Source organism: Cetorhinus maximus, unplaced genomic scaffold (genome assembly GCF_964194155.1).
Source record: "Cetorhinus maximus unplaced genomic scaffold, sCetMax3.hap1.1 HAP1_SCAFFOLD_409, whole genome shotgun sequence".
Classification (NCBI taxonomy): Eukaryota; Metazoa; Chordata; class Chondrichthyes; order Lamniformes; family Cetorhinidae; genus Cetorhinus; species Cetorhinus maximus.
This window is the reverse complement of record NW_027596355.1, coordinates 121,058-144,700: the sequence shown is the minus strand read 5'-3', so window position 1 is coordinate 144,700 and position 23,643 is coordinate 121,058. Positions and strand designations below refer to the sequence as shown.

At 44.3% G+C, this 23,643-nt stretch overlaps 1 protein-coding gene across 2 annotated transcripts in view; it reads left to right on the top strand.

The window, feature by feature from the left end:
• Positions 1-23,643, top strand: part of fer1l4 (fer-1 like family member 4) — a 291,481-nt gene that overhangs the window by 216,104 nt on the left and 51,734 nt on the right. For both annotated transcript variants that reach the window (XM_078535361.1, XM_078535360.1), the window contains one exon: positions 7,812-7,972. In XM_078535361.1, coding sequence (XP_078391487.1) covers positions 7,812-7,972 — 161 coding nt within the window. The remainder of the gene's footprint in view (positions 1-7,811; positions 7,973-23,643) is intronic.

The following is a 23,643-nucleotide window of genomic DNA, read 5'->3' as shown; positions in this document are numbered from 1 at the left end:
AAGTATAGAGGAGATTTACCAGAATGGCTTCAAGGATGAGGGATTTTAGCAAAAGGTTCAGTTAGAGAATCTGGGGCTGTTCTCCTTGAAGTAAAGGAGATTGAGGGGAATTTGATAGAGGTGTACAAGATTATGACAGCAGGTAAAAAAAAGTTGTTCCCATTGGCTGATGGTTCAAGGACAAAGGGACACAGATTTAAGGTTCTAGACAAGAGATGCAGGGGGGATGTGGGGAAGAACGTTTCTACACAGTGAGTGGTAATAATCTGGAACTTGCTACCCATGAGGGGAGTGGAAGTGGAGTGAATCAATTATTTCAAACCAAAATTGGATGGGTGCTTGAGGAAATAAATTTACAGCACCTCAAGGATAGAGGCCGCAAATGAGACTGACTTGATTGCTGTACACAGAGCCTGCATGGACGTGATAGGCTGAATGGTCACCTCTATTACATAATGGTTCCATGACTCCATGCAAACAGGACATGCTATAGATAACCAGGAGTGCAGGATAAAACTGCAACTTGTTCTTTATATACTGACCAGTTTAAATTAACAGAGCATATCTTACACCTCCAACCAACAACCACACATTTAGGATTGGGAGCAACTTAGATTCCAGCAAAGGCGAACCAAGAAATTGATACAGAAAGGGAAAAGAGAATATGAATGCAAACTAGTGGACTGTAAAAGCTTCTTTAGGTAGAAGCATGGCAGTGCCATGTGCTAGTGAGTATAGAAATAGGGGGTTAGTCCATATGAATGCGTGGCTGGAAAGATGGTGCAGGAGGGAGGGCTTTAGATTTCTGGGACATTGGGACCGTTTCTGGGGGCGTTGGGAGCTGTACAAGGCGGATGGGTTGCACCTGAACCAGAATGGGACCAACATCCTTGCGGAGAGGTTTGCTAGTGCTGTCGGGGAGGGTTTAAACTAACTTGGCAGGGGGATGGGATCCTGAGAGAAGGTTCAGCAGGGGGAGATGCACAGCCAAAATTAGAAGAGAGAGCAAGTGAGCCTGGAAGGCACAGAAATTATAGGCCAGTTAAGGCACAAGGGAGCTTGGCAAGGTTAGATGGTATTTATTTTAATACAAGAAGTCTGACAAATAAGGCAGATGAGCTGAAGGCACAAATTAACACAAGGAAGTATGATGTCATTGCTGTCACAGAGACATGGTTGAGAGAGGGGCAGGATTGGCAGCTCAGTACTCCAGGATATAGGGTCTTCAGGCAAGACAGGGAAGGAAGTAAAAGAGGAGGGGGTATCACAATATTGATCAAGGAATCAATTACAGCAGTAAGGAGGGATGACATCTTAGAAGGCTTCTCAAATGAAGCCATATGGGTAGAACTGAAAAACATAAAAGGAGCAATCACATTGCTGGGAGTGTACTATAGGCCCCCAAACCGTCAGAGAGAAATGGAAGAGCAGATATGTAGGCAACTTTCAGAGAAGCGTAAAAATAATAGGACAGCAAGAGTGGGGGATTTCAACTTCCCCAACATTAACTGTGTTAGTCATAGTGGGATAGGTTTAGAGGGAGCGGAATTCTTAAAATGCATCCAGGAGAGCTTTTTAAGCCAGTGCGTAGAAGGCCCTACAAGAGAGTGGGTGGTCCTGGACTTAATTTTAGGGGATGAAGCCGGGCAAGTGGTAGAGGTATCAGTGGGGGAGCATTTTGCAGATAATGATCATAACTCTGTTAGATTCAAGGTTGTTATGGAAAAGGACAAGGATGGGCCAGAAATCAGAGTTCTAAATTGGGGGAAAGCCGATTTTATTAAGATCAGATATGATTTGGCCAGAGTGGACTGGGAGCAGTTACTTTTAGGTAAATATGCATCAGAGCAGTGGGACTTATTCAAGAAGGAAATAGGGAGAGTACAGGGCCAACAGATTCCAGTAAAGACAAAGGGTGGGACCAACAAATCCAAGGAACCCTGGATGTCAAGGGATATACAGGATTGGATAAATAGAAAAAGGGAGGCTTATGGCAGATACTGAGGGCTCAAAACAGCGGAAGCCCTAGAAGAGTATAGAATGCGTAGGGGGGAATTTGAGAAGGAAATTAGGAGAGCAAAAAGGGGGCATGAAAATACATTGGCAGGTAAAATAAAGGAAAATCCAAAGTTATTTAACAAGTACATTAAGAGTAAGAGGATAACCAGGGAAAGAGTAGGGCCCATTAAGGAGCATAGTGGTAATTTGTGTGTGGAGCCGGAAGATGTAGGTAGGGTTCTAAATGAATATTTTGTGTCGGTGTTCACAAGTAAGAGGGATGACGTGGGTATGGAAATCAGGCAGAAGGACTGTGATATAATTAAAGAGATTAGCATAGAAAGGAAGGAGGTTCTAAGTGGTCTGGCAGGCTTAAAAGTGCTGCAGCTAGACAGAACAATAGATTTTTGTGGGTAAGGGTATCAGAGGTAAAGAACTAAGTTGGGTAAATGGAGTTAAAGTATCAACCGTCCAAGATCCAATAGAATAATGGAACAGGCTGGTCTTGTCCTGTTTCAATGTTCTATACATTTCATTATTCTAAGATCCTAATATGTTGACATAGACAAGTATGATGCTGTTTCACACTTTAGGATCACAGTGCTATGTTGGCTGCTGCTGGGTTGAGTGCACAATTACCACCGTGTATTGTTCTGGATGGGATATTGAATTGGAACTCTGGTCTTGTGTCTGGAGCAGAGCAGGATGTACTCTAATGTTTCCTCTTGAGTTAGCCGGCACAAACTTTGCACCTCCCAACCACAGGAGGTGCAAAGTTTGTGTTAGGAAAGAAGCAATCTTATTGGTTGGAGAAGAAGCTAGCTGTTTGGTGAGTATCTGGTGGGTATCTAGTAAGTGGTTAAGGTTTATTCTATTCCTAAGGTTTAGAATAAAGTAGGGACTGTACTTTTTGGTAAGGTTCATTAAGTAGGGCCAAGTAAAATAATTTTCTACTTGGATAAAACAATGAGAGTTCAGGGGATAAAACAGGGAGAGTTCAGGAGATAAAACAGGGAGAGTTCAGGGGATAAAACAGGGAGAGTTCAGGAGATAAAACAGTGAGAGTTCAGGAGATAAAACATGGAGAATCCGTGAGATAAAATAGTGAGAGTTCAGGAGATAAAACAGCTGAGTGGAGAGACAGTCGGGAGATTGAAAGCAGCGCGAGTTCAGAAACGTAAATTTCTAAACAAGCACAGGGAAAGTAAGAATTGATAAGCACAGGAGAGGGAGCTGATTGTGAGTAAGAGCAAAGAATTTCTACTTTCTACTAATCTCCAGTTTATAGTTAATTGTACAAGAGTAAGGTTAAAGTAACTAAAGTTAAAGTAAGTAAAGTGATTTAATAGTTTAAGGTTAAGGCAGGACAGCTCAGCTAAGTGGAATGCCTGTCCTGTGAAATGTGGGAAGTCATGGACACTTCTCGTGACCCAGACAAGCCCACGTGCGGGAAGTGTCACTGGCTGCACCAGCTTGAGCTCCGCGTTTCAGAGCTTGAGCAGCGGCTGGAGTCACTGAGGTGCTTCCGTGAGGCAGAGAACAACGTGGATAGCATGTTCAGAGAGGTGGTCACACCACATGTTAGGGGGAAGCACCAGGTAAGGAATGGGTGACCACCAGGCAGTCTAAGAGAAACAGGCAGGTAGTGTAGGCGTTCCCAGAGGTCCCACTCACTTACCGGTTTTCCATTCAGGATATCAGTGAGGATGATGGATCCTTGGAGGAGGGCAGCAAGAGCCAAGCCCGTGGCATCACGGGTGGCCCAGCTGTACAGGAGAGGAGGAAGAAGGGCAGATGGGCAGTACTGATAGGGGATTCTTTAGATAGGGGAGCAGACAGGCATTTCTGCAGCTGTCAACATGACTCCAGGATGGTTTGTTGCCTCCCTGGTGTTTGGGTCAGGGATGTCACAGAATGGCTGCAAGACATTCATGTGGGGGAGGGTGAACAGCCAGAGGCCGTGGTCCACATTGGCAGTAACGACATAGGTATGAAGTGGGATGTGGTCCTGCAATCGGAATTTAGGGAATTGGGTAGAAAATTAGCCAGCAGGACCTCTAGAGTAGTAATCTCCACATTACTCCCAGTGCCACATGAATGTGAGGACAGGAATTGGAAAATAAGACAGATGAGTGTGTGGCTGGAAAGATGGTGCAGGAGGGAGGGCTTTAGATTTCTGGGACACTGGGACTGACTCTCGGGGAGATGGCACCTGTACAAGCCGGACGGGTTACATCCGAACAGAGCCGGGACTGAGTTCCTTGGGGGTTGTTTTGCTAGTGCTGTTGGGGAGGGTTTGAACTAACTCAGCAGGGGTGTGGGAACCAGGAGAGGATATTAGAAAGTAACACCAGGGTACACGGAATGTTGGGAGAGGCACTAAAATAGAGAATAGTAAGTTAATAGGTGGAGTCGGAGTAAGGGAGTAAGTAATGAAGTCTAATTCAGGGTTACACTGCATGTATGTGAATGCACAGAATATAGTTAATAAAATTGGAGAATTACAGGCACAAATTGCCTTGTGGGGTTATGATGTTGTGGCGATAACAGAGATCTGGCTTAAGGAAGGGCAGATCTGGGTGTTAAATATTCCCGGTTACAAAATGTTCAGAAAAGATAGGAAAGGGAAAACAGGAGGAGGGGTGGAGTTTTTGGTTAAGGAGAGTATTGCAGTACTGGAGAAAGATGATGTGTCAGAGGATTCAAGGGCCGAATCGATTTGGCTAGAGCTAAGGGATAAGAAGGGTGCAATTGCATTGCTCGGTGTAATTATAGACCACCAGCTAGTGGGAAGGATACAGAGGAACAAATCTGCAAGGAAATTACAGAGAGGTGTAAACATCATAGAATATAGTTACAATGGGGGACTTTAATTACCCGTATATAGACTGGGATAATGGTAGTGTAAGGGGCAGTGAGGGACAAGCGTTCCTAGACTGTGTTCAGGAGAATTTCCGACAGCAGTCTGTGTCCAGTCCAACGAGAAAAGAGGCACTGCTAGGGTTCTTGGGAATGAGGTGAGCCAAGTAGATAAAGTGACAGTAGGGAAACATTTAGGGGACAGCGATCAATGTATAATAAGGTTTGGGATGATGGTGGAAAATGACATTGGTCAAACCAGAGTAAGAATAATCAACTGACAGAGAGCGGATTTCAATGGGGCAAGAACGGAGCTGGGCCGGATAGACTGGAAACGAAGGTTGGCGGGAAAAACAGTAGCTGAACAATGGGCTACCTTCAAAGAGGGAATGGTTTGGGCACAGTCAAGGTATATTCCCTCAAAAGGGAAAGGTAGGACAAACAAATCCAGAGCTCCCTGGATGACAAACGAGATAGAAATTAAGTTAAAGAAAAAATGTGCTTATGACAGGTGTCAGATAGTAAATACAATTGAGAACCAAGCTGAATACAGAAGGTTCAGAGGGGATGTGAAAAGGCAAATACGAGAAGCAAAGAGGCATTATGAAAAAAGGCTGGCAGCTAACATAAAAGGAAATCCCAAAGTATTCTATAAGCACATCAATAGTAAAAGGGTGGTAAAAGGAGGAGTAGGGCTGATTAGGGAGCAAAAAGGGGATTTACACATAGAGGCAAGAGGCATGGCTGAGGTGTTAAATGAATACTTTGCATCTGTCTTTACCTATGAGGCAGATGCTGCCCAGGCCATGGTGACAGAGGAGGAAACTCAGTCACTAGAAGGGTTTAAAATTGAAAAGGAGGAGGTATTGGATAAGCTGTCGGTGCTTAAAGTTGATAAGGCACCAGGACCGGATGAGATGCATCCAAGAATACTGAAGGAAGTGAGTGTGGAAATTGCAGAGACACTGGCCATAATCTTTCAATGTTCCCTGGATTCGGGGGAGATACCGGAGGACTGGAGAACTGCAAATGTTACGCCCTTGTTCAAAAAAAGTTGCAAAGATCTGCCCAGCAATTACAGACCAGTCAGTTTAACTTCGGTGGTGGGGAAACTTCAAGAAGCAATTGCTTGGGATAGAATTAGTAGCCACATGGAAAAATATGGACTGATTCAGAAGAGTCAGCATGGATTTGTTAAAAGGAAAATCATTTCTAACTAACTTGCTGGAGTTTTTGGAAGAGGCAACAGAGATGGTTGGTGAAGGCAAGGCTGTTAACGTGGTGTATTTGGACTTCCAAAAGACGTTCAATACAATGACTTGTGAGGAAAGTTATAGGTCATGGAATAAAAGGGAGGGTAGCAACGTGGATACAAAATTGGTTGAGGGGTAGGAAACAGAAAGTAATGGTTAATAGGTATTTTTTGGGCTGGTAGAAGGTTTGTAGTGGAGTTCCCCAGGGGTCAGTATTGGGACCTTTGCTTTTGCTGATATATATAAATGATCTGGATCTAGATGTGCAGGGGACAATTTCAAAGTTTGTGGATGACACGACTTGAGAGAATTGTAAACTGTGAGGAGTACAATGTAGAACTTCAAAAGGACATTGACACTTTGGTGGAGTGGGCAGACAGGTGGCAGATGAAGTTCAATGTGGAGAAGTGAGAGGTGATACACTTTGGTACAAAGAACATGGAGAAACAGTATAAAATAAAGGATACTATTCTAAAAAGTGTGAAGGAGCAGGGACCTGGATGTACATGTAAATAAGTCATTAAAGGTAGCAGGACAGGTGGGGAGAGCTGTTTCTAAAGCATACAGTGTTCTAGGCTTCATTAATAGGGGCATAGAGTATAAGAGCAGGGTGGTTTTTATGAACTTATATAAGACACTGGTTAGACCTCAGCTGGAGTATTGTTTACAGTTCCGGGCGCCACACTATAGGAAGGATGTGAATGCATTGGACAGAGTGCAGAAGAGGTTTACGAGAATGGTTCCAGGGATGAGACATTTCAGTTATGAGGAAAGATTGGAGAAGTTGGGACTGTTTTCCTCGGGGAGGAGAAGGCTGAGAGGAGACTTGATAGAAGTTTTCAAAATCATGAAGGGCTTGGACAGAGAAGATAGTGAGAAACTGTTCCTGCTCGTAAATGGATCGAGAACCAGAGGGCACAGTTTTAAAGTATTTTGCAAAAGAAGCAAATGCGAGGTGAGAAAAAGCTTTTTCACACAGCGAGTAGTTAGAGTTTGGAATGCACTGTCTGGAAGTGTGGTGGAGGCAGGTTCAATTGAGGCATTCAAGAGGGCTTTGGATGATTATCTAAATACAAACAACATGCAGGGTTACGGGGAAAAGGCAGGAGATTGGCACTAAGTTAAAATGCCCAGAGAGCTGGTGCCGACGCGATGGGCCGAATGGCCTCCTTCTACATTGTAACAATTCTGTGATTCTGTGAAGTGACCCAGACTGCTTCATACTTTCACAGCTTTACCCAATGGCTCAACATCACTCAATTTGGTGCATTATCCATGTATGCAATGGGTCAAGTCACCATGCCTGAATTTTGCCTGGACTAACATTGGCAGAACTGGCGACAATGGTAGAAAAGATAAACAATGTAGCCCTCAAAAAGTAAAAACCAAATTAATGTGAGTCTTTAATGCAGTAAGGAGAAGGTTAGCTGGGGAGTAGAACATATTAGAATTAAGGAGTGACAGGGGAAGACTGGTCAAGGGATTACTGGCCGCAATGCTGAGAGAAACAAGAATGTTGGTGCTAGGAGGGGATTGGAACTGGAGAGAATGGCTGAGTGTCAGGGAAGTGTTGACTGTGCAAGAAGTGCTGAATTCGCCTCCTCAGACCCTGGGACACTGCATATCTCTTGGAGTTTTTGGCTTACAGAGGGTTGAGAATTATTGAATATCCTCTATCTAACTATTGCTCTTAAATTCTAGGGGGTAACAAGAAAGGAACAAGTCCCATGATGACTGATGAACAGAAGGCTCTGTATGTGTTAAAGCACTGGGAAGAAATGCCAGAATATGGTGTCAAACTGGTACCTGAACACATAGAAATACGGACTCTTCAGGAATGTGACAGTCCAGGGATGTCAAAGGTAAACTGGATTGAGACTATTCCAGATTTATTTATTTTGAGATCCTAACAGGCAGCGAGGTTACGTGCTTCCTTTGAACTTATTCCCAGGGGTGGCAGCAGTGTCCTCACCCTCTTGCTAATGCCCAGTTGCTAATTTCCTTGGAGTCAACTATTAAATAATGTTAGTCTGGCAAGAAGCAGATGCTGGTTCAAACTGGTCACCTGACAAAATGAAGAAGTGACTTTGTTTATGTGTTGCTGCTGAACCAGTAGAGAATGGAGTGATGGTTCAATGGTGATTTCTGGGTAATGCACAATGTTAATCAAGCTGGGGGCAAAGTTCAGGTGAGAGAGAAATAGAGACAAAAATTCTCCTATGCCATTATATTAATATTGCACTAGTGGATCATTAATTAAATTGTTAGTGTTATTTGCTAACCTCAGACTGCCTGAGAGTTACAGTAATTCCCAACAGTGGAGAATGGAGTTGAATTCCAGTCTCGACTGGTATTTATTCACATGATCCAGGTTGCTTTAGGAGAGAGTTTCTGGGCTGGATCTTCCCTTCCTGATGCCGGGCTGACCCGCATCAGACAGCCTTTCAAAATGTTGAACAGAACCCGATTCCTGGATTCCAGTCCCCATTCCCGTCGCTGGAAATTTTTATCAGCACCTGATAAGTGGGTGTGTCACAAGCCGGCGTCCAGCTGTCCTGATGTTGCCTGTTCCATTGCAGAAGTGGGTGTTTCAGGCCCCATGTAATTTCCATGGCATCGGGCTGGCTTGTGAAGGTGACAAGGTTCAAACTAGCTCAAAGTTACTGCAAACCACGGGGGATCCCTGGTTTGGGATTGGGAACTGTTATGACCCAACAGTTCGGTAAAGCGGAGTTATTTAAAAATCCCAGCGAGAAACTTTAAACAACTGTCATAACCTATTTTTAAGTGATATGTTTGAGATGTAACTCTAAATTCAGGAATCAGACCACCAGTTCTCGAGAGGTTTTATATTAAACTAAAGGAAACATTTTATTAATTTGCACAGGTTAAATATATACACATGGCTACAAATTACTTTTAATAAACCTCCAAACTAATCTCTATTAAGGCAACAGCAACCCATAAACTTAACCAGACACCAGGCAAAGCATTTTCACTTTACGAATTCATAATGAGGTTCCTTTTACTTTGGTTCCTGTGGAGACAGTTGGAGGCTTACAACTGCTTTGGGGAGGTGATGGTGTAGTGATATTGTCACTAGACTAGTAATCCAGAGACCCAGAGTAATGCTCTGGGGACCCAGGTTCAAATCCCATCACGGCTGAATTTGAATTTGAATTCAATAAAAAAAATCTGAATTAAATGTCTAATAATGACCATGAAACCATTGTCGATTGTTGTAAAAACCCGCCTGGTTCACTAATATCTTTTAGGGAAGGAAATCTGCTGTCCTTACCTGGTCTGACCTGCATGTGACTCCAGACCCACAGCAATGTGGTTGACTCTTTTTAAAAAAATGCTTCCGAACAAGGGCAATTAGGGATGGGCAACAAATGCTGGCCTAGCCAGTAATGCCCACATCCCATCAATGAATTAAAAAAAAAATCTTACATTGCCTCTGCCCGCACATACTAAACTGCTGTCTGTTATACCTAGCACAGCTCATTGAATGTAAATTCTCAATGTATCACCAGCCTCTTTGAACTCCACCTCTTCTAGCATTAAAACCCCTTTCATAGTACCAATTTTATTAGTACTATTACTTGGTCTCTGCTAACTAGGAGCCAAATTTCACCCCACTTCTTGAATGCTCTATTCAACATATGCAAACGCACTCTACCTCTCTTACACATCAAAACTAGTACACATCAAAGCACCCAGACTATCTGGCTTTAATCCAATTAAGACGCACCCACAGACTAAGCTTTTATTTTAAAAGAAAAACATTTTCCAGTAATATATACATTAATAGCTTCATGACAGAACTGAATGGCAGGTAAGTTCAAATGGTGTTGCAAACTTTACATGTTATAATGAAATGCTGTATCATAACTTGTACATATTGTTAATACAGTGATTGATGATAGGGCTTAGTATTGAAAAGGTAAGTGACAATTAAATTGAACAGCGTTGTGAAGTGGAAAAGTCTTCAGTTGTATTAGAGTACATTATCCACTTGATATTCTGCATTGCACAATATTGGTATTAGATTTGACTGTCTCAATTATCCATTTTGCTTTCATGTTTTCATTGAAGTTCAGTTTAACCATCTATCTGATTGTCTTAAAGCTTGGGCAGATAGCTGAGCTTCTGGCTGACTTCAAGGCTTTAATGTATTCAGGTCTGGAGGCTTTGTTGATACTTGCTGAATAGAATTTTGTTATGAATGCTTGGCTGAGTTACGACCTAACAATGGATTCAGCTATTCAGGAGTTGTTGACACAGCTGTCAATGGACTGTGAGCTTGGTTATTTTGACAGATTTATGTGCACCTAAGAGGATAATGATTTATTTAAGAGGATTTTGAATTACTGTTTGTTTATTTTGATAGATTAATGAGCTTCTCAAAGACTTCCACTGTTATAGGGTTTGTGAGTTCTGTATTTAGTGGATACTGGGTGAGTGGATATGGGGGCGAGGGTTTGAGGGGGTTATGGGGTGATGGGGTATGGGCAGAGGAGTGTATACGGAGTAAGGGGTATGGTGTGGGGGGCTGAAGGGGAATGGAGGAGCAGGGAATATGGAGTGTGTAGGAGGATATGGGAGAGTCATCTGTCTCCAGAACTGGGCTGATGTCCCAGTGAACAGCCTTATAACCTGGCTGCCATGGCATCTGCCAACCTCATTCTCCACCTAGGGCTTGCTGCAGGAGATGATGATCTTGACTCCATCCCATCTCCCCCACCCACCCATGAAGATAGCATGGGTCAGCACTGCCAGTCAGGAGGTGAGATCGCGACATCAGGGAATGGCCTAGCCCCTGACTCCTGCCTCAAAGATGAAAATCCAGCCCTCTGGTCTATCACTCAAATATGTGGTAACAGGATCTGCCCTTTGATAAATTGGCCACAGGTTTTAGTGGGATCCTTTGTAAGGCTAGTCAAACAGAGGAACAGAAGGAGGAGCTGACCTTTACTGGAGTATGAGACTCTAACACTAGTGAAGAGCAGCATTAAGGAGAGTGAAAGTGACAGTATTCAACAACAGTCTATGGATTCCATCATCCCTTCATCAAGAGACTTGGTGTAGGGAACATACTGAAAAGTAAATATTGTTTAAAATAAAATTTCAATGATCAATACTTTTAGTATATATAAAGTACATTTGTCAAAATTGAATATATTTTGCTGATTGCTGTGGTCTGGGAAGTTTATGTAGTTAAAAAGAGTTAATAGCTATTATGCTAATAGCTAATATGCATCATCAGTGATGTCAGATCATTTGTCTCTCGAACTCCGAGGGAGAAGCCTCTGGAAGGAGCTTAGTGCTTAGTCGTCCTGTACATTGTTGTATATACGTAAGAATGTTTGGAAGTTCCTGGAGACCTTATTTCCAGTAGTCTGGTTAAACCACTCTGGGCCCATTTCTGATGATACTCCATGGTGGCAACGGTAAACTAACTGAATCACAGGGATCCCCGACAAAACTGCCAGTGGCAGGAAAGTGAAAGTCATCAAGAATATATTAGTGAGGGAAAGACTACAGCAATGAATTAGAAAGAAAAGCTCCAGACAGTCGATTAAAGTAACGGATATTCATGGAAAAAATCCTACCTCTACAAACTATTTTGCACTGGGAAAAGCTGGCTTTGCAGATTCAACAGGTAGAGGACTACTTCAGGGTTAGCTCAGAAGCCTGTTAAAGATCAGGTTAGCACACTCCTCTATTCTGTTAGTAGCAGTGCAGATGACATTTTAGTAAGACAGGATGTTAATGAGGATACAGCAACCTATGAAGAGGTTATTAAGGCCTTCAATTCATATTTAAGTCTTTAGAGGAGCATTACTGGCAAGGTTTAATAGTTGCTTTCAGGAATCCGCAGAAAGTATTGATTTTTTTGCATTAATGGGCTATATCGTTTAGCTGATAGTTACGGGTATGGGATTCTAAAGGAGGATCTCATCCGAGACCATATTGTGGTGTATGTCCTTGATGAACGCTTATCTGACTTTCTGTAGTCCAGAGAAAAGCTAACATTACAATAAGGAGTGCTCAAGGAGACAGGAGACTACACCTCAGTAAAACGTAGATAGTGTGTGGAGTTGGGAATTTGGTTCATGTGGGAGTTTCGTGCAGAGGGAGAAAGACGTATCCCATCTGATGCTTTTTTTTTATCAGTCTCCAGTAGTTGGAACAAGAGAAGGAGCTGATTGGTGAGTAAATCTATTTTACTTTCTGATCCCCAATTTATGGTAAATGGTTGAAAAGTAAGCTTAAGATGTGACAGGGAGTTCAGCCATGCAGAATGCCCATCCTGTGGCATGTGGGGAGTCATCAACACTTCATATGGCCTAGGCAAGCACATGTGCGGAAAGTGTCACCAGATGCAGAAACTTGAGCTCCAGGTTTCGGAACTCGAGCGGTGGCTGGAGTCACTGGCACATCCACGACACTAAGGACTATGTGGATAGCGCGTTTAGGGAGGCGGTCACACCACAGGTTTGGAGCATGCAGGCAAAGAGGGAACGGGTGACCACCAGAAAGTCTAGGACGACCAGGCAGGGAGCACAGGAGTGCTCTAAATCTCTCTCTCTCATGAACCGGTTTTCATTTTGGACATGGGTGAGGGTGATGGTTCCTCAGGGGAGTTCGGCAAGAGCCAAGTTTGAGGCACCACAGGTGGCTTGGCATGGGTGGAAAGGAAGAAGAGCGGAAGAGGAATAATGGTAGTGGATTCAATAGCTAGGGGAAGAGACAGGTGTTTGTGTGACCGTAGACTCCAGGATGGTATATTGCCTCTGATGCCAGGGTCAAGGAAATCACAGAGCAGCTACAAGACATTCTTAAGGGGGAGGGTGAACAACCAGAGGTCATAGTCCACATTGATACCAACAACATAGGTAGAAAGAGGGATAGGGTCCTGAAATTAGACTTTAGGGAGCTTGGTAGGACACTAAAAAGCAGGACCTCAGTGGTAGTAATCTCCGGATTACTACCAGTCCCACTTGCTAGTGAGCATGGAAATAGGAGGTTAGAGCTGATGAATGTGTGACTGGAGAGATGGTGTAGGAGGGAGGGATTCAGATTCCTGGGATACAGGGACCAGTTCTGGGGGAGGTGGTACAAGCTGGACAGTTTACATCTCACTGGGACTGGGACCAATATCCTTGCTGGGAGGTTTGCTAGGGCTGTTGGGGAGGGTTTAAACTAATTTGGCAGGGGGATGGGAACCTGAGGGTAGACTCAGATGGGGAAAAATCAGAAATGGTAATGGATGGCAGAAAATCAGTGAGTCAAAAAATCTGAAAGGCAGAGGAAACATAAGATAGAAAATAAAAAAAGAGTTTGGCAGTGCTAAAGGAATAAAAGTGCTATATATACTTCAATGCAAGAAGTGTGGTAAAGGAAGCCGATGAGCTGAGGGCACAAAACTCTGAGGATCATAGGGGATTTTAACTACCCCAATATTAACTGGGATAGTTTTAGTGTGAAAGGAATGGAGGGAACAGAATCCTTAATCTGCATTCAGGGGAACTTTTTCAGCCAGTATGTAGCAAGTCCAACAAGAAAGGGTGCAGTTCTGGACTTAGTTTTAGGAAATGAAGCTGGGCAGGTGGAAGGTGGGAGAGCATTTTGGTATTAGTGATTGGTATTAGTTTTAATATAATTATGGAAAAGGATAAGGATAAAACGGGAGTTAAAGTTCTAAATTGAGGGAAGGGCAATTTTACTAAACTGAGGAGTGATTTAGCAAAAGTGGACTAGAAACAGCTACTTGAAGGTAAATCGGTGTCAGAGCAGTGGGAGGCATTGAAAGGGGAAATTCAAGGGCTTCAGAGTAAACATGTTCACACAAAGGAAAAAGGGTGGAGTGGCCAAATCTAGAGTCCCTTGGATGTCAAGGAGCTTACAGGGTGAGATAAGGCAGAAAAGGAAAGCTTATGTCAGACATCGAGAACTCAATACTACAGAAAACTGAGAGGGGTTTGAAAGAGGAGGGGTGAAAGCAAAGAGAGGACATGAAAGAATATTGGAAAGCAAAATCAAGGTGAACCCAAAGATGTTTTATCAATATATTAAGAGTAAGAGGATAACTAAGGAAAGAGTAGGGCCCAGAAAAGACCAGAAAGGTAACCTATGTGTGGAGGTGGAGGATGTGGGTATGGTTCTTAATGAATACTTTGTGTCTGTCTTCACAAAGAAGGGGGACAATGCAGACATTGTAGTTAAGGAGGAGGAGTGTGAAATATTGGATATGTTAAACAGAGGGAGAGAGGAAGTATTAAGGGGATTAACGTCCACGAAAGTGAATAAATCACTAGGCCGGATGAAATGTACTTCAGGCTGTTAAAAGAAGCCACTAGGGAACAGGCAATTCTAGATTTAGTGATGTGTAATGAGGCAGATTTGATAAAGGAGTTTAAGGTGAAGGAACCTTTAGGAGGAAGTGACCATAATATGATAGAATTTACCCTGCAATTTGAGAGGAAAAAGCAGGAATCAGATGTAACGGTATTACAGTTGAATAAAGGCAACTACAGAGGCATGAGGGAGGAGCTGGCCAGAATTAACTGGGAGATGAGCCTAGCAGGAAAGACAGTGGAACAGCAATGGCAGGAGTTTCTGGGAGTAATTTGGGAGACACAGCAAAAATTCATCCCTAGGAAGAAGAAGCATACTAAAGGGAGGACGAGGCAACCATGGCTGACAAGAGAAGCCAGGGACAGCATAAAAGCTAAAGAGAAAGCATACAATGCGGCGAAGAGCAGTGGGAAACCAGGGGATTGGGAAGCCTACAAAGACCAACAGAGGACAACTAAAAAAGAAATAAGGAGGGAGAAGATTAAATATGAGGGTAAACTAGCCAGTAATATAAAAGAAGATTGCAAGAGTTTTTTTAGATATATAAAGGGTAAGAGAGAGGCAAAAGTGGACATTGGGCCGCTGGAAAATGACGCTGCAGAAGTAGTAGCAGGGAACAAAGAAATGGTGGAGGAACTGAATAGGTACTTTGCGTCAGTCTTCACGGTGGAAGACACGAGTAACATCCCCAAAGTTCAAGAGAGTCGGGGGGCAGAGGTGAGTATGGTGGCCATTACCAAGGAGAAGGTGCTCGGAAAACTGAAAGGTCTGAAAGTGGATAAATCACCTGGACCAGATGGATTACACCCCAGAGTTCTGAAGGAGATAGCTGAAGAGATAGTGGAGGCGTTAGTGGTGATCTTTCAGGAATCACTGGAGCCAGGGAGGGTCCCAGAGGACTGGAAAATCGCTAATGTAACCCCCCTGTTTAAGAAGAGAGTGAGGCAAAAGACGGGAAATTACAGGCCGATTAGCCTGACCTCGGTCGTTGGTAAGATTTTAGAGTCCATTATTAAGGATGAGATTTCAGAATACTTGGAAGTGCATGATAAAATAGGGCAAAGTCAGCATGGTTTCATCAAGGGGAGGTCATGCCTGACAAATCTGTTAGAATTCTTTGAGGAGATAACAAGTAGGTTAGACAAAGGAGAGCCAATGGATGTTATCTACTTGGACTTCCAGAAGGCCTTTGACAAGGTGCCACACAGGAGGCTGCTCAGTAAGATAAGAGCCCATGGTGTTAGAGGCAAGGTACTAGCATGGATAGAAACTCTTTCGAGTTATCAACAGTCACAGATTGCAACTTTTTCGAGTACAATCACAGTTCTTGGTTTCCGGGAGTGGGACATGAACCCACAACCGTCTGATTCAAAGGCGAGGATGCTATGAACTGAGCCACAGCTGACACCTCTCTAGCATGGATAGAAGATTGGCTGTCTGGCAGGAGGCAGGGAGTGGGGATAAGGGGGTCCTTCTCAGGATGGCGGCCGGTGACTAGTGGAGTTCCACAGGGGTCAGTGTTGGGACCATAACTTTTCACTTTATACATTAATGGTCTAGATGAAGGAACTGAGGGCATCCTGGCTAAGTTTGCAGATGATACAAAGATAGGTGGAGGGACAGGTAGTATTGAGGAGGCGGGGAGGCTGCAGAAGGATTTGGACAGGTTAGGAGAATGGGCAAAGAAGTGGCAGATGGAATACAACGTGGGGAAGTGTGAGGTCATGCACTTTGGTAGGAAGAATAGAGGCATAGACTATTTTCTAAATGGGGAGAGAATTCAGAAATCTGGAGTGCAAAGGGACTTGGGAGTCCTAGTCCAGGATTCTCTTAAGTTTAACTTGCAGGTTAAGTCGGTAGTTAGGAAGGCAAATGCAATTTTGGCATTTATTTCGAGAGGACTAGAATATAAAAGCAGAGATGTACTGCTGAGGCTTTATAAGGCTCTGGTCAGACCACATTTAGAATATTGTGAGCAATTTTGGGCCCCGTATCTCAGGAAGGATGTTCTGGCCCTGGAGAGGGTCCAGAGGAGGTTCACGAGAACGATCCCAGGAATGAAAGGCTAAACATATGAGGAACGTTTGAGGACTCTGGGTCTATACTCGATGGAGTTTAGAAGGATATGGGGGGATCTGATTGAAACTTACAGAATACTGAAAGGCCTGGATAGAGTGGACGTGGGGAAGATGTTTCCATTAGTAGGAGAGACTAGGACCCGACGGCACAGCCTCAGAGTAAAGGGAAGACCTTTTAGAACAGAGATGAGGAGAAACTTCTTTAGCCAGAGAGTGGTGAATCTATGGAATTCATTGCCACAGAAGGCTGTGGAGGCCAGGTCATTGAGTGTATTTAAGACCGAGATAGATAGGTTCTTGATTGGTAAGGGGATCAAAGGTTACGGGGAGAAGGCGGGAGAATGGGGTTGAAAAACTTATCAGCCATGATTGAATGGCGGAGCAGACTCGATGGGCCGAATGGCCTAATTTCTGCTCCTATGTCTTATGGTCAAATGGTCTAAGTCAGGGAGGAAATTGCAGAGGGTCTGACCATCATTTTCCAATCCTCACTGGATACAGGTGAGGTGCCGGAGGATTGGAGATATACTAATGTTGTAACTTTGTTTAAAAGGGAGCAAGGGATAGAACGAGTCTGACCTCAGTAGTGGGCAAAGTATTAGAATCAATTCTGAGGGACAGGATAAACTGGCACTTGGAAAGGCATGGATTAATCAAGGACAGTCAGCACGGATTTGTTAAGGGAAGGTCGTGCTGACTAATTAGATTAAATTATTTGAGGATGTAACAAGGAGGATTGATGAGGGTAATGCAGTTGATGTGGTCGACATGGATTTTAGCAAGGCTTTCGACAAGGTCCAACACAGCAGACTGGTTAAAAAAATAAAAGCCCATGAGATCCAGGGGAATGTAACAAACTGGATACAAAATTGGCTCAGTGGCAGGAAACAAAGAGTAATTGTTGACGGGTGTTTTTGTGACTGGAAGGCTGTTTCCTGTGGTGTTCCACAGGGCTCAGTACTAGGTCCCCTGCTCTTTGTGGTATATATTAATGATTTGGACGCAAATGTAGGGGAAATGATGAAGAAGTTTGTAGACAACTCAAAAGTTGGCCGTGTAGCTGACAGCGAGAAGGATTGCTGTAGACTGCAGGAAGATATCAATGGACCGGTCAGGTGGACAGAAAAGTGGCAAATGGAATTCAACCCAGAGAAGTGTGAGATGGTGCATTTGGGGAGGTCAAACAAGGCAAAGATTACACAATAAATGGGAGGATACTGAGAGGTGTAGAGGAAGTGAATGTCCACAGACCCCTGAAGGCAGCAGGGCAGGGTGATAAGGTGGTTAAGAAGGCATATGGAATCCTTTCATTTATTAGCCATGGTACAGAATATAAGAGCAGGGGGGTTATGCTGGAACTATATAAAACATTAGTTAAGCCACAACTTGAGTATTGTGTGCAGTTCTGGTCACCTCATTACAGAAATGATGTAATTGCATTAGAGAGGGGACAGAGGGCATTTACGAGGATGTTGCCACCCAGGACTAAAAAATTGCAGCTATGAGGAAAAATTGGAAAGGCTGGGGTTGTTCTCCTTGGAACGGAGGGGGCTGAGGGGAGATTTGATTGAGATGTACAAAATTGTGAAGGACCTGAATAGAGTGGAAGGGAAGGGCTTATTTACTTTAGCAGAGAGGTCAGTGACTGAGGGGCATAGATTTAAAGTGATTGGTAGAAAGATTAGAGGGAAGATGAAGAAAAATGGTTTACCCAGAGGGTTGTGGGGGTCTGGAACTCAGTGCCTGAAAAGGGCAGTAGAGACAGAAACCCTCAACTAATTTAAAAGGTGTCTGGGTATGCATCACGAGTGCCATAACCTGCAGTTGTATTAGGTTGAGTGGCTCATTTTTTGGCTGGTGCAGACACGATGGGCCAAGTGGCCTCTTTCTGTGGCTTAAACTTTCTATGATTCTATCCAAGGCATTTTAATTAGCGAGATGTGGTGGAGGGACAGAACGGAGTATTAAGCTGGGGTGGTGGAGAGTCAGATTTCTGACTCAGTCCAGTTTGTGAGCAATAGAGGTACCAGTGCACCCACTAAAAAGCAGACCCAGAATGAGGAGAGGGTGGCCGAGGCCATTACCCGGTTCTCCTGTTGTGACATCAAAAACCCCCCTAGTTGTGAAGAATGACCCTGCATACATGTAGACCGACATGCCTGCAGGAGACAGGGCCGTTTTAAAGCTGTATGCTGTAACAGAAAGCTTCCTACTATAAAATTTAAAGGGAGACTGATCAGAACAAGCAGTATCCAGGAAATAGAAGATACAGAGAAACACAAAGTGCCTTTCTTGGATGAAGTTGCAAAATCCAAGGAGAGTGTGGAGATCATAGTCATTGGCCACAAAACCAATTTTAAAGTTGGGCACAGGTGCAGGAGTGTCCATTCTGTCTGATACAGGTACAGTGGCTGAAGCATGAATTCCTCCAATCATCTACAACTCGACTACATGGTCTTGAGGCACTCAAAGTGCAGGGACAGGTGACTGCCACACTTCACTATATACAGAAATTCTCTGTTATCCCAAATCAGAAGTGCTCATTACTGAGCCAGAGAGTCTACTTTTAACAAGGTAGAAGAACCAGGACAAAGTGGATAAATTCCAGGGGTAGTTTCTGAAACTATTTACGGGTCTGGGGAAGTCCATATGGCTAATCACATTACTTTAAAGCCAGATGCCAAGCCCGTGTGATTATTTACCACACAAAAGATTCCCCATCCTCTCTTGAAAAAGGTGAGGCAAGCGATTGACTTCATGTTACACCAGGGAGTGATATCACTGGTAACACAAACTGCTTGGTACTCTGGAATGGTCCTTGCACCCAAGCCTCACTCTGTATTTGTGTGGACCTCATGCATTTGAGCAAGGCCATGGAGAGAGAGGTCTACCCCATGGCATTTGTCAACAAAAGTGTGGCACAGCTCGCAAGGAGCTCCGTTTCCACTAAACTAGATACCAATAGCGGCTTCTGGCAGCACTCGTAAGTTGAGGAGTCAAAATTGTTAACTGTATTTATCTTGCCTTTTGGCCCACACTGCCTTAACCATCTACCATTCAGAATTGCCTCAGTACCCAAGACCTTTCAACGTACCATGACTGGCATTTTGGAAAGGCTGGATGGAGTTATCTGCCATATGGACGATATTCTATTTTGTGGATCCATCACTTTGAGTGTGAACAGTGTTACAATGTTTACAAGCTGCGGACCTTACACTTAATCATAAATGCGAGTTCTGTAAACCCAACATCAACTTCTTAGGCCATATTGTTCACACATCTAGCATCCAAGCAGATCCTCAGAAAACCGTAGCCATCAAGAATTTCCCACCAGCCCTTAACATTACAGAGCTTCAATGTTTTACAGGTATGGTTAAGCAGCTGGGTAAGTTCCTGCCCAACCTTGCACACATCAATGAACCATTACTACAACTCCTGAAACAGGGCCAAGCCTGGTACTAGGACAAACACCAGCAGAAGGCATTTGACACAATCAAGGACATGTTCATGTCCTGGGAAATACTGACCCATTGCAAGCCAGACCTATCCACCAAGGTTGCGGATGACGCATTGCCCATTGGCCCATGGGCTGGATTGTTCAAATTTCAGCGAGATGGCTCTCACAGATCGGTATATTATGCCTCCAAGGCACTGACAGAAACAGAGCAGTGGTATGCTGTCATTGGAAAAAGAGGCCCTGACGGTACATGGGCTTGTGAAAAGCTTTTGGATTATGTCCTGGGACTTAAATTTACTAACCAGGCTGATCAAAAGCCCTCAGTCACCCTGCTTAACACCAAAGAATTGCTGAAGATGTCATCCTGCATTCAAAGCTTTTGGTTACAGCTCATGAGATCTGATGCCAAAACAGAATTACATCCAGGATAAGTAGCAGACCACAGCTGATGCATTGTCCTGTAGCCCCATGAAGAAACCAGCACACAATGATATACAATCATAAAAACTGGAGATCTTTCCTCCACAGTTTCCAACCTCATTGTCTCCCAACCTCAGACGGCCCTCTTCTACCTCCTCCCCAAAATCCACAAACAGGACTGTCCTGGTAGACCCATCGTGTCAGCCTGTTCCTGTCCCATGGAACTCATTTCTTCCTATCTTGACTCTGTTCTCTCTCCCCTTGTCCAGTCTCTTCCCACCTACACCCGTGATTCCTCTCATGCCCTACATCATATCAACAATTTCCAGTTCCCTGGCCCTAACCGCCTCCTCTTCACCATGGATGTCCAATCCCTCTACACCTCCATCCCCCACCAGAATGGTCTGAGGGCTCTCCGCTTCTTCCTTGAACAGAGGCCTGAACAATCCCCATCCACCACCACTCTCCTCCGTCTGGCTGAACTTCTCTCATTGAACAATTTCTCCTTAAACTTCTCTCACTTCCTCCAAAAAGGTGTGGCTATGGGTACCCATATGCCTGTCTCTTTATGGGGTATGTGGAACATTCCTTGTTCCAGTCCTACTCAGGCCCCCTCTCACAACTCTTTCTCTGGTACATCAATAACTGCTTCGGTGCTGCTTCATGCTCTCGTCTGGACCTGGAAAAATTTATTAATTTTGCTTCCAATACCCACCCCTCCATCACTTTCACATGGTCCATCTCCAACACTTACCTTTCCTTTCTTGGCCTCTCTGTCTCAATTTCTGGTGATAGACTGTCCACCAATATTCATTACAAGCCTACCGACTCCCACAGCTACCTCGACTACAGCTCCTCACACCTCGTTTCCTGTAAGGACTCCATCCCATTCTCTCAGTTCCTTCGCCTCCGTTGCATCTGTTCTGATGATGCCACTTTCCAAAACAGTTCCTCTGACATGTCTTCCTTCTTCCTTAACCAAGGTTTTCCACCCACAGTGGTTGACAGGGCCCTCAACCGTGTCCGGCCCATCTCCCGTGCATCCGCCCTCACACTTTCCTCTCTCTCCCAGAACCATGATAGGGTCCCCCTTGTCCTCACTTTTCACCCCACCAGCCTCCGCATTCAAAGGATCATCCTCCGCCATTTCCGCCAACTCCAGCATGATGCCACCACCAAACACATCTCCCCTTCAGCTCCCCGTCGGCATTCCACAGGGATCGTTCCCATCACCTTCTACACCTCATCCCCTTCCTACGGCACCTTCCCATGCAATTGCAGAAGGTGCAATACCTGCCCCTTTACTTCCCCTCTCCTCACTGTCCAAGGGCCCAAACACTCCTTTCAAGTGAAGCAGCATCTCACTTGCACTTCCCTCAATTTAGTTACTGCATTCGCTGCTCCCAATGCGGTTTGCTCTACATTGGAGAGACCAAACGCAGACTGGGTGACCGCTTTGCGGAACACCTTCGGTCTGTCCGCAAGCATGACCCAGACCTCCCTGTCGCTTGCCATTTCAACACTCCACCCTGCTCTCATGCCCACATGTCCGTCCTTGGCCTGCTGCATTGCTCCAGTGAAGCTCAACGCAAACTGGAGGAACAGCACCTCATCTTCCGACTAGGCACTTTACAGCCTTCCGGACTGAATATTGAGTTCAACAATTTTAGACCATGAACTCTCTCCTCCATCCCCATCCCCTTTTTGATCCCCTTTTTTCAAATATCTATTTTTAAATCTTTTTATATATATATTTTCTTCCCGCCTATTTTTATTATTATTTTAAAAAATTTATTTCCATCCATTGTTTTATCTTCACCTTTTAGCCTATTTCAATCCCCTCCCCCCACCCCACCCCCACTAGGGCTATCTGTACCTTGCTCGTCCTGCTTTCTACCCTTAATATCCCCATTAGCACCTCCTTTAGCCAGTATCACCACCGTCAACACCCCTTTGTCCTTTTGTCTAAGACATCTTTCACAATCTCTCCTTTGCCTCCACCTATCACTGGCCCTCTATCCTGCTCTACCTGTCCCATCCCCCTTAAACAGTATGTATTTCACCACATTTCTATTTCTCTTTAGTTCTGAAGAAGAGTCATACGGACTTGAAACGTTAACTCTGTCTTCCTCTCCACAGATGTTGTCAGACCTGCTGAGTTTTTCCAGCGATTTTTGTTTTTGTTTCACAATGATATGCACTTTTGCTGGGGAGGTGCAGCTGAATGTCTCCTTGTCTTCTGGCATCCAGCCAGAAACTAGAAGCAATTTGAGCAGTCCAGAAAGCCGGTGCAGAGTTTGCACAGATACAGGAGTAACTGTACTTTTAAATGGCCTGTGTATATTCCTAGCAATTGTATTGTGAACCCGTGCTTTAAACAGCACCCTCACCTCCGTCTCATGGATGACTTGTTATTCCATAATAACTGAATTGTCATTCTCAGAGGCCTTAGGCTAGACATTCTCCAACAGTTGCACCAGGGACAACTAAGTACAAGCCTCGTGCCCGCAATTCAGTCTGGTGGCTGGGCATCTCCAAAGCTATTGAAGACATGATTTCCAATTGTACTATTTGTGCCATCCATAGACAAGATCCCAAGAAGCTGATGATGTTCTCCTTCCCATCCTGACCATGTGGGCGCCTCGGGATGGAGCTCTTTGTTTTTGAGGATAGATCCTTTCTTATCGGCGTGTATTATTACTCTCAGTGGATCAAGAACTATACAGCTACACTGCCCACCTCGGTGGGGTTATTACTAAGCTCAAAGCAACTTTTGCCGCACATGGCACCCTGGGCCTGGTTGTCTCTGATAATGGTCTGCACTTCACCAATGACTGCATCTAGCATTTCACAGATGTGTATGGCTTTGTCTACATCAGCAGCTCACCCAGGTAGCCCCAGGTAAATGGTGAGTACTGTCAAATCGTTGTTGAAGAAAATATCAATGTCGACCTGGCCTTACTGAGTTACCGATTTATAACATTGCAGAACAGTCTGGCTTCATCAGAACTCTTAATGGCTAGGAGATTCTACACACAGCTTCCCAGTCTCCCACATATCCTTCAACCATGGCTCAAGGTGACAGAAATTGAAAAGGTGTGAGAAAAAGAGTACCACGACTGGGCACACCAGGCCCTGATGTACAACATACAAAGCCTAGGATTTACCAATACTCGCACCAGCACAGTCTGTCTGGGTTTGAGACCAGAAGCGG